Here is an 11,382-nt window from a genome sequence, read left to right as displayed (position 1 = left end):
GTATGGTATGTTCCTGGTCAGTAGTAATGGTATGGTATGTTCCTGGTCAGTAGTAATGGTATAGTCTTGGTCAGAAGTAATGGTATCGTCCTGGTCAATAGTAACAGTATGCTACTGGTCAACAGTAATGTTAAAATCATGGTCAGTCGTAATGGTATGGTCTTCGTCAGTAGTAATGGTATGGTCCTGGTCAGTAGTAATGGTATAGTCTTGGTCAGTAGTAGTGGTATGGTCATGGTCAGGAGTAATGGTATGGTCCTGGTCAGCAGTAATGTTAAAAACCTGATCAGTCGTAATGGTATGGTCCTGGTCAGGAGTAATGGTATATAGTCCTGGTCAGTAGTAATGGTATGGTCCTCGTCAGTAGCAACAGTATGGTCCGGGTCAGCAGTATTGGTATGGTCTGGGTCAGCAGTAATGGTTTTGTCCTGTTCAGCAGTAATGGTATAGTCCTGGTCAGTAGAAATGGTATGGTCCAGGTCAGTAGGAATGGTTTCGTCTTAGTTAGTAATAATGGTGTGGTCCTGGTCAGTAGTAATGGTATGGTCCTGGTCAGTAGTAATGGTATGGTCCTGGCGAGTAGTAATGGTATGGTCTTAGTCAGTAATAATGCTATGGTCTTGGTCAGTAGTAATGGTATGATCCTGGTCAGTAGTAATGGTATGGTCTTAGTCAGTAATAATGCTATGGTCTTGGTCAGTAGTAATGGTATGATCCTGGTCAGTAGTAATGGTATGGTCTTAGTCAGTAATAATGCTATGGTCTTGGTCAGTAGTAATGGTATGGTCCTGGTCAGTAATAACTGTATGGTCCTGGCCAGTAGTAATGGCATGATCCTGGTCAGTAGGAATGGTATGGTCCTGGTTAGTATTAATTGTATGGTCCTGTTCAGTACCAATCGTATGGTCCTGTTCAGCAGTAATAGTTTGGTCCTTGTCAGTAATAATGAACCTTACCCTGATGATGCAGGGTACAGATTCAGTCAGGTCATTTTGGAGATACACCATTTAATGATGTACCGTCAGCGAGGTTCTATTGGCCGAAAGAAGAACTTAATGGAACAGAAAATTGTGGGAAGTAGGAGAAACAAACTGAAGCCTGCCTTACAAACCCAATTCGCCCCTGGAAACATCCCAACTCCACAGGTCACAAACCTAGCACATATATCAGCTACCACAGAGACCAGGACAGAAAGGCCTGAGTGGATTTCACGTTGAATGATGTCAACGTCATTAAAAAATAAAATGCATTATCTTAATAGATCGACACTTGGCCCAAAATAATTAAAGTTAATCACGTATTAAACTTGTATTTAACTTGATTCACTTAATGCCCTTGTTTCCATTTCTCCATGACTACTGATCTGACAGGATTTGATGGATGGTCCTGAAGGAGAGGAGACTAGTGAAGGATGCCAGGAATACCATGCACAAATCTTGTAATATACAATGTAGGTACAGTGCATTCAGGAAGTATTCACACCCTTTCACTTTTTCCACATTTTGTTGTGTTACAGCCTGAATTTAAAATCAATTAAATTTTGATTTTGTGTCACTGGCCTCATAATGTCAAAGTGGAATTGTGTTTTTCCAAAATTAATTTAAGTAATAAAATATGAAAAGCTGAAATGTCTTGAGTCAATAAGTATTCAACCCCTTTGTTGAGGCAAGCCTAAATAAGTTCAGGAGTTATAAATTTGCTTAGCATAGTCACAAAATAAGTTGAATGGACTTAAAGAGTGGTACTCTGATGTACTGTGTTTGATTTGCCCCAAACATAACACTTTTTTTTATTCAGGATATAAACTTAAGCACAGGCAAAATCCTAGAGGAATACCTGGTTCAGTCTTCTTCCCAGCAGATACTGGGAGACAAATTCACCTTTCAGCAGGACAATAACCTAAAACACAAGGAAAATATACTCTGGGGTTGCTTACCAAGACAACATTGAATGTTCCTGAGAAGCCTAGTTACAGTTTTGACTTAAATCGGCTTGAAAATCTACGGCAAGAGAACATGTCTATCTAGTAATGATCAACAACCAACTTGACAGAGCTTGAATTGTAAAAATAATAGTGTGCAAATGTTGTAGAATCCAGGTGTGCAAAGCTCTAAGAGACCCAGAAAGACTCACAGCTGTAATCACTGCTAAAGGTCATTCCAACATGTATTGACTCAGGTGTGTGAATACTTATGTAAATTAGATATTTATGTTTTTCATTTTCAATACACTTGCAAACATTTCTCAAAACATGTTTTCACTTTTTCATTATGGGGTATTGTGTGTATGAGAAAATAATATTTTTAATACATTGTTTTATTCAGGCCGTAACACAACAAAATGTGAAATAACTCAAGGTGTATGAACACTTTCTGAAGGCACTGTACACACACAGGGAGGTTTAACTGAAATACAGTAAGTTAACATGATGGGCATTTATCATAAGCTTCAATTGCATCAGTGGTGCAATCAGCAACAATAAATAAGTGGTCAGAATTCTGTTCTATGCATTTAACAAATTAGGGCACCTTGTTTTGAAGGCATAGGCAGCAGAAATCACAACGTAAAAACCATGTCAGAAGGACAAATTGGAGGCTATTGTTCTCACATTTGAACACATAATCCACTTTTCAAAAGTGCAAACGACAGTGTCTTTAATAGTAAGAAAGTTAAATAATCTCACTCAATAATAAGTACAGCTCCCACAAGAGAATAAAAAAATATAGTAATAAAGAACAGGGGGCCTCCCGGGTGGCGCAGTGGTTAAGGGTGCCGGGTTAGGGAGGGCTTGGCAGGTAGGGATGTCCTTGTCTCATCGCGCACCAGCAACTCCTGTGGCAGGCCGGGCGCAGTGTGCCCTAACCAAGGTTGCCAGGTGCACGGTGTTTCCTCCGACACATTGGTGCGGCTGGCTTCCGGGTTGGATGCGCGCTGTGTTAAGAGGCAGTGCGGCTTGGTTGGGTTGTGTATTGGAGGACGCATGACTTTCAATCTTCGTCTCTTTCGAGCCCGTACGGGAGTTGTAGCGATGAGACAAGATAGTAGCTACTAAAAACAATTGGATACCACGAAAAAAAGGGGTAAAAGAAAAAAGAACAATTTTACAATAAAACATTGCGACAGCGCTTTTTACAACATAATTGTTTGTACTTTGGTAGTGCAAAAGTATTGTTATAGCAGGATGGACATTTTTTAGAATGTCCATTAACATTTTCCGCCCTATAGTTGTGGAAATGACGAAAATCGAAGGAATACTTGATGGGAAATGGTTTATGAGATCAGTGATCATTTCAGACCCTGTAAGGAAATGGAAATAAAATACATTCAAGAGAAATTAATAAATAAATATAACCAATGTTCTCATTGGAAAGTACCGTTCTGATACTTATCATTCAAAAGTCATTTTCAATCCCTTTCAGTGTCAAGAGTTGTCCAAGTCGAACACAGTGAAACTACACCATCTTTGCTCTCCTTCTCCTTCTCCTCTTCCTCCTCCTTCGCCTTCTCTACCTCCTCCTCCTTCTCCTCTTCCTCCTCCTCCTTCTCCTCTTCCTCCTCCTCCTTCTTCTCCTCCTCCTTCTCCTCTTCTCCTCTTCTCCTTTCCTTTATTCAAGAGGATCAGCCTCAGGAAATGACCTCAGAATCTGGTTCAGAGTCAGAGTTGTCCAAGTTGGACACAGTGGAACTATACCATTCTTCTGTGCCCTCATCTCCATCCCCGCCTTCTCTTCCTCCTCCCCCTGCTCCTCTCTCGGACAGCATCTCCATAGCTGCCTGGTGGTAAGGGTGTTTGCGTCTGGTGTGTCGACGCAGGGTGTTGCGCTCGGCGAAGCGTGTGTGGCACAGCGGGCACTGGTAGGGCTTCTCTCCTGTGTGTACCCTCTGATGGCGCTGCAGCTCGCCCGCCTCCCTGAAACGCTTGGAGCAGATGGGGCACACAAAGTTCCTCTCGCCCGTGTGAATGTGCTTGTGTCTCTGTACAGGGTCAAAGGACGAGGGTCACGTTTGTTAGATAATACTATACATTCATGTTCATATATTATGATATGTTTATACCTACTTATTACATAGCAGTCATTACAAGATGAAATCTGACACAAAGGACCTAGTTCCACTTCAAACACAATCAAAACAGGTAACCTGCCTAAATGACTACCAACCAGTAGCACTCACGACTGTAGCTATGAAGTGCTTTGAAAGGCTGGTCATGGCTCACATCAACACCATTATCCAAGAAACCATAGACCCACTCCAATTTGCATACCACCATTTCAGATCCTGCCCTTTCCCACCTCTATTGCACTCCACACTGCCCTTTCCCACCTGGACAAAAGGAACATCAATGCTATTCATTGACTACGGCTCAGCATTCAACACCATAGTGCCCACAAAGCTCATCACTAAGCTAAGGACCCTGGGACTAAACACCTCCCTCTGCAACTGGATCCTGAACTTCCTGACGGGCCGCCCCCAGGTGGTAAGAATAGGTAACATCACAGCCGCCACACTGATCATCAACACAGGGGCCCTCCTGTAATCTCTGTTCACTCTTGACTGCATGGCCAGGCACGACTCCAACATCATCATTAAGTTTGCCGATGACAAAACAGTGGTAGGCCTGATCACCAACAACGACGAGACAGCCTATAGGGAGGTCTGGCCGTGTGGTGCCAGGACAACAACCTCTCCCTCAACGTGATAAAGTCAAAGGAGATGATTGTGGACTACAGGAAAAGGAGGACCGAGCACGCCCCCATTCTCATCGACGGGCTGTAGTGGAGCAGGTTGAGAGCATCAAGTTCCTTGGTCTCCACATCACCAACAAACTATCATGGTACAAACACCAAGACAGTTGTGAAGAGGGCACGACAATGCCTATTCCCCCTCAGGAGACTAAAAAGATTTGGCATGGGTCCTCAGATCCTCAAAAGGTTCTACAGCTGCACCATCGAGAGCATCTTGACTGGTTGCATCACTGCCTGGTATGGCAACTGCTCGGCCTCCGACTGCAAGGCACTACAGAGGATAGTGCGTATGGCCCAATAGAGCACTGTGGCCAAGCTTCCTGCCAACCAGGACCTCTATACCGGGCAGTATCAGAGGAAGGCCCTAAAATTTGTCAAAGACTCCAGCCAACCCAGTCAGACTGTTCTCTCTTCTACCACATGGCAAGTGGTACTGTGGCACCATGTCTAGGTCCAAGAGGCTTTTAAACAGCTTCTACCCCCAAGCCATAAGACTCCTGAACATCTAATCAAATGGCTACCCAGACTATTTGCATTGCCCACCCCCCCCCCCCCCCTTTTACAATGCTGCTACTCTCTGTTATTTTCTATGCATAGTCACTTTAATAACTCTACCTACATGTACATATTACCTCAATTACATCTGTACCATACACCCTTATTTTACTGCTGCTCTTTATTTATTTGTTACTTTTATTTCTTATTTTATTTCTTTATAAAAACTGCATTGTTGGTTAGGGGCTTGTATGTAAGCATTTCACTGTAAGGTGAAAGGTGAAACACCTGTTGTATTCGGCGCATGTGACAAATTAAATTTGATTTGATTTCAAAACAATATGTCATCATGAACCCACCAAATCACCACACCACAATTCAAACATTTATTAACAACTGAGCTCACCTGCAAATGGCTGGAGCGTTTGAAGGCCTTGCCACACTGCAGGCAGACATGGGGTTTGTTCTGAGAGTGGGTGATGGAGTGACGCTCCAGGTCAGACAGGTAGTAGAAGATCCTGGGGCAGAGAGGGCAGTAGAGGACCCTTCGTGGCCCAGAGGAGGGAGAGGAGGCTGGGGAAAGGGGGTCCAGAGGGTCCAGGGGGTTCAGGTTCCTGGGTCCGCTGGAGGGGAAGATGGGGGCAAGGGGAGGGGAGGGAGGAGCGGTGGCAGAGGAGAAGTAGAGATGGTCGTCCCATGGGAGGGAGGTGTGCTTTGACTCTGGGGCTTTTGATTGGTCGGATGCCTCCAAACGGAAGTCAAAGGACAGAGAAGGTGATTGCAGGTGTGTAAGGGGAGAGGTTTTAGTAGGAGATGACCCATTTGGGACAGACTCCATTTGGGTTTCTTCAGTAGATAGTGACTGATTATCGGTGTTGGGGTCACAACAGTTTGGTTCAGTGTGTTTGTGAGGAGGTGAGCTGAGTAGAACTGCTTTAGAACTGCCATCAGCACTGGTCTGCTTGGAGGGAGGGGAGGAGACCACAGAGGGGGAGGTCAGGGGGGCGGGAGGGTTAACGATGGGACTCTCTCTTGATAGGATGGTAGGGGAGTTGTTGGGTGTCGATATATTAACTGGGTGGGAGGGATTGGCAGGGAGGGATGACCCTGATGTGGCAAGCTGACCAGAAGAGAGAGAGAGAGAAAGAGGGGATGAAGAGGAGGCAGTGATTTGGGAGAGCTGACCGGTGGAGCGGTCAATAAGAGCAATGGGGGTGGAGGTAGAGAAAGACTGACCAAAGGAAGAGGTGGTGGAGGAGGAGAGGAGAAGGAACATAGAGGTGGAGGCACTGGGAGTGTTTTGGGTGAGGGAGAGGGGGAGAGAGAAGGCCAGGAGGCCTGGGTTGGTATCAGTCTTGGTTAGGGGAATGGAGGAGTGCTGGGGGGAGGAGGAGAAGAGGAGGATGGGGGTGTTGGAGGAGGGGTTAGTCAGGATCTGGATGGGCTGAGGGGGTTGGAGGTGTACAGCAGAACCAGAGGGTTGGGAAACAGCAGCACTAGCCTCACTAACAGATTTCACACCTGAATCTAAAACCTTAGGGGGTTCCGCATTCTGTGAGAGTTCTGGGTTCTTTGAGTGTTCTGTATTGTTTAGAAGTTCTGACTTCTGTGAGGGTTTCATAGATGTAACAGGAGCGGGACATGTGTTTTCCTTGTGTGTGTGTGGAGTTTTTACTAAACTTTGGCTGAGGTAAGTGACCCCTGCTGTGGTTATATGAGACAACCTGTCATCCTCTACCTCCAATGTGCTGGACTGCACCTTTGGCTGGCTTGAGGGGGGGTTGTCTGGCCTGGAAGAGTCCATTTGGGGAACTTTGTGCCCCTCAGGGGTGAGTGTGTATGGAATACCCTGGTCATCTATCAGGAGAAGACCTTCACTTTCAGAGTCTATGGAAGAGAGGGAGGTGAAAACGGAGGTAGAGAAAAACAAGGGAGACAAGAGAGGTCCCCCCAAAATGTCAGCTCCATCCATTCTCAATATAGAATCCTCTTCATCATCGCCATCATCTTCCTCTACTATGTCCCTATCTCCATCCCCCTCTACCTCATCTACCTCCATAAGCAGTGAGCTCTCATGCCAAAGGCTCCTCTCTTTAATCTCTCTCTTTTTAGGGAAGCTCAGATCCAATACTTCTCCCTCCTCTTCCTCTCTTCTCCCCCAAACTCCTTTCCCTGCCTCTGCTCTCTCTCCTCTATCCTCTCCCGGTCTCTCTTTTCCACCATGACATCGACTAGGGGGTAGGAAAAGAGGGATCACTCTCTCATCCTCTCTATCTTTCCTTTCTTTCTCTCCCCTTATCCCTCCATCCCTCTCTGTCTTGGCTGTGTCAGAGATGAGAGGCGTTTCAGGGACAATAGGACTACCATTCCTGTGTTGTGTAACATCACTCTCTCCATCTCTCCTCTCATCCCTCTCTTCTGTCTCCATCCTATAGAGAGGCTCCTCCGTGTGTTTTATCTCTTCAACACACACATCCTCCATCTGACCCGTACCAGTCACAGTAGTGGAGGTCAGGGCATTTCAACTGGTCCCAGACCAAACAGCTCTGGCTTCTAACGTACTCCCTTTAGAATCAGAGGGAGACACGTCTTTGGTAGAGCTGAGAGCTGCAGAGTCTGTGATTGGCCTGTTGCACAATCCAGGAACGTCTGATTTGACTCTGATTGGTTGATCGCACACACCAGGAGACTGTGATTGGTTGGTTGAGCCCGCAGGGTTCAACTGCTTCCTGTAATGCTGGCTGTGTCCCGCTCACATCTGGCGCTCTCCCAGCCCCTCCTCGTTTGGCCTAAAAAGGTTATGATTGGAAACCTGTACTGGAGTACACCTGTTTAAGGGAGCATTATTGGAGGTTACCTGGTGGGCAGGATAAGATCAAGGAGTCCACTGGCTCCTCATGGATCTCTGGCACAGTCCCCAGTCTCTTCAAGGATTGGCCGACACTCCTGTCATCTGAGCCACCATTGGTCAGAGCCCCTGTCTGTTGAGAATCCATTTTGGAACATGCCTGAATCTGTAAAATGGGGATTCAACATTTTATCATCTTAACAAGAGATTAATTATTACATTCAAATAATAAGAGGACTTGTCAATCAAATGACTATAGGCTTCATTGATAAGAAAGATGTCCTGAGGTGGCCAGGTGTCTTTATGCTGTTTCACAGGATATCAGAGCAGCAAAATTAGGAAGTTGATTAAATTAGTTTCATGTTGTTAGAATATCTTACTTGTTCTTTCATTGTGCATAATGAAATATGCCTAGACTCAAACTATTCACATAGACTAAATAGGCTATTATGAATTTCTTAAACTCCTATTCTTGTTTTACTTCAAAAACAGGGCCTTCAGGAAGTATTCACACCCTTCAACCTTTTCCACATTTTGTTGTGTTACAGCCTGAATTGAAAATGGGTTAAATGTAGATATTTTTGTCACCGGCCTACCACACAATACCCCATAATGTCCAAGTGGAATTATGTATTTCAAAAGTTTTACAAATTCATTAAAAATGAAAAGCTGAAATGTCTTGAGTCAATAAGTATTCAATCCCTTGGTTATGGCAAGCCTAAATAAGTCCAGGAGTAAAACATTGCTTAACAGGTCACATAATAAATTGCATGGACTCACTCTCCGTGCAATAATAGTTTTTAACATGAATGACTACCTCATCTCTGTACCCCAATGATCTGTAAGGTCCCTCAGTCGAGCAGTGAATTTCAAACACAGATTCAACCACAAATACCAGGGAAGTTTTCCAATGCCTCGCAAAGGGCATCTATTAGTAAATGGGTACAAAAAAATCCCTTTGAGCATTGTGAAGTTATTAATTACACTTTGGATGGTATATCAATACACCCAGTCACTACAAAGATACAGGCGTCCTTTCTAACTCAGTTGCCGGAGATTTCACCATGAGGCCAATGGTGACTTTAAAACAGTTACAGAGTTGAATAGCTGTGATAGGAGAAAAGTGAGGATGGATCAACAACATTGTAGCTACTCGACAATCCTAACCTAATTGACAGAGTGAAAAGAAGGAAGCCTGTGCAGAATACAAATATTCCAAAACACGAATCCTGTTTGCAACAAGGCACTAAGGTTATACTGCAAAAAATGTGCAATTCACTTTTTGTCTTGGATACAAAGTGTTATGTTTGGGGCAAATCCAATACAATGGCACATTACTGAGTACCACTCTCCATATCTTCAAGCATAGTGGTGGCTGCATCATGTTATGGGTATGCTTGTAATCGTTAAGGACTGCAGAGTTTTTCCAGGATAAAAACAGCTACGGAATTGAACTAAGCACAGGCAAAATACTATAGGAAAACCTGGTTCAGTCTGCTTTCCACCAGACACTGGGATTTGAATTCACCTTTCAGCAGGACAATAACCAAAAACACAAGGCCAAATCTACACTGGAGTTGCTTACCAAGAAGATAGTGAATGTTCCTGAGTGTCCGAGTTACAGTTTTGATTTAAATATGCTTGAAAATCTATGGCAAGCTCTGAAAATGGTTATTTAGCAATGATCAACAACCAATTTGACAAAGTTTAAAGAATGTTGAAAAGAATAATGGACAAATGTTGCACAATCCAGGTGTGGAAAGCTCCTAGAGACTTACCCAGAAACACTCACAGCTGTAATCACTGCCAAAGGTGATTTTAACATGTATTAACTCAGGGGGTTGAATACTTATTTAATCAAGATATTTTGGTGTTTTATTTTTCATGAATTTGTTAAAAAATATATTTTAAAACATATTTGAATTTTTCTTCCACTTTTGACATTACAGAGTATTTTGTGTAGATTGTTGGGGGGGAAACTGACAATTAAAACCATTTGAATCGCACTTTGTAACAACAACAAAATGTGTCAAAAGTCCAGGGGTGTGAATACTTTCTGAAGGCACTGTAGGTTAAATCATCCCCATCACCTTCATAACATCCCCACCACCACCTTGTCATTATCACCATTACATTGTCACCATCATCATCAATGATCGTCATCATCGACAACATTATCATCATCGGTTCCAATTCCTGCTATTATCTCAATAACTTGAGGCGAGATTTGTTTTAGGCTACAGCGTGTGGTCTCATGTTCTACAATCATTGATTACCTGATATGCTTAATTGCTATGAGTGTCAATCTTAAAAATGTAACACAGCATGCGTAAATTACGCACATGTTACATTACATTTGCTGTTATTATGGACTTCACTGGTTTTATATAATTTGCTTACCGGGCTCTAAACAAAGTCGCCAATATACCACATAGAATGAACGCGACAGTCTGCAGTGGAGGGTTCGAGAGAGCATGATGTCAGCGAAATCATACTATCCGGGGGTAAAGCCCATTTTTTCTTTCGATTTCAGAATTTCATTTGTCTGCCATAGTCTATTACAAAATAAGACATTCGTTAAATATCTGGCAACGGGTTTGGGTCGACATCATATTTGTTTTCCTCCATTCGAACCCTTATCCATCCTTGTACTGTATTTATGTTGGAATAAAAAGTGTCGCTGCTCATGGGAGACGCCATTGCGCGCAGTCCGAGGTCCGAATAGCCAAACCCTGTTTCATATCTGTGGATGTACTGCGCATCAATGGACACGACACTCGAACCTGGGCCAATGTTTGCTAACTACATTTAATGTAATATATTCGGCTCACTTATTTTGAATGACGCCGCGGTATTTGTCTAAATTATGTTGGTATTTTTGCCGTAATAACTGCCCTTGCTGTCTATGGACCCACAACCAGCCATTTTACAAGTCGAGGGTTCGAGCCCTGTAGGGAGCGCAGCCCGACCGCTGGCAGAAAAAGCGATGTAGGAAACTTTACCGGCATATTGTAATTTATTTCACTAACTTAATTGTCTGGACATACACTTGTCAATATAACAGGTGTGGGATGCGCCCGGTATACTGCCCATACATTTAAAACTGGATAATAAACTACATACTCCACCCATAAGTCACTCGCTGCATAGACACTGGCTTACCCGAGCTGTGGATACTTCCGGAGGACCAAATATGAATGAGAGGCGGACTAGTTAGGAGTGGAGATTCTGCGCGCAGCCTGCTGCACGAGCAGAGAGAGGTGGGAGCTCATGGTGTCGCAGCATTCGGCTTCG

At 43.9% G+C, this 11,382-nt stretch overlaps 1 protein-coding gene across 2 annotated transcripts; it reads right to left on the bottom strand.

The window, feature by feature from the left end:
• Positions 1 to 2,302: 2,302 nt before the first annotated feature.
• Positions 2,303 to 11,368, bottom strand: LOC110534353 (uncharacterized). 2 transcript variants are annotated; one of them, XM_036940740.2, is made up of 3 exons: positions 11,251 to 11,368; positions 5,647 to 8,254; positions 2,303 to 3,975 (listed from the first exon to the last, which is right to left on the bottom strand). In XM_036940740.2, exons 2-3 carry the CDS (start codon positions 7,720 to 7,722, stop codon positions 3,625 to 3,627), a joined length of 2,427 nt encoding a protein of 808 aa, XP_036796635.1. In that variant the 5' UTR covers positions 7,723 to 8,254; positions 11,251 to 11,368; the 3' UTR covers positions 2,303 to 3,624. The 2 variants fall into 2 exon arrangements, with proteins under 2 accessions (XP_036796635.1, XP_036796631.1); XM_036940736.2 differs by lacking the exon at positions 11,251 to 11,368 and adding an exon at positions 10,489 to 11,172.
• Between the last annotated feature and the right edge of the window lie 14 nt (positions 11,369 to 11,382).

The sequence above is a fragment of the Oncorhynchus mykiss genome, chromosome 2 (genome assembly GCF_057628025.1).
Source record: "Oncorhynchus mykiss isolate SJ-2025 chromosome 2, ASM5762802v1, whole genome shotgun sequence".
NCBI classification, from domain to species: Eukaryota; Metazoa; Chordata; class Actinopteri; order Salmoniformes; family Salmonidae; genus Oncorhynchus; species Oncorhynchus mykiss.
The sequence above is the reverse complement of the archived record's forward strand: the minus strand, read 5'-3'. Positions and strand labels throughout refer to the sequence as shown.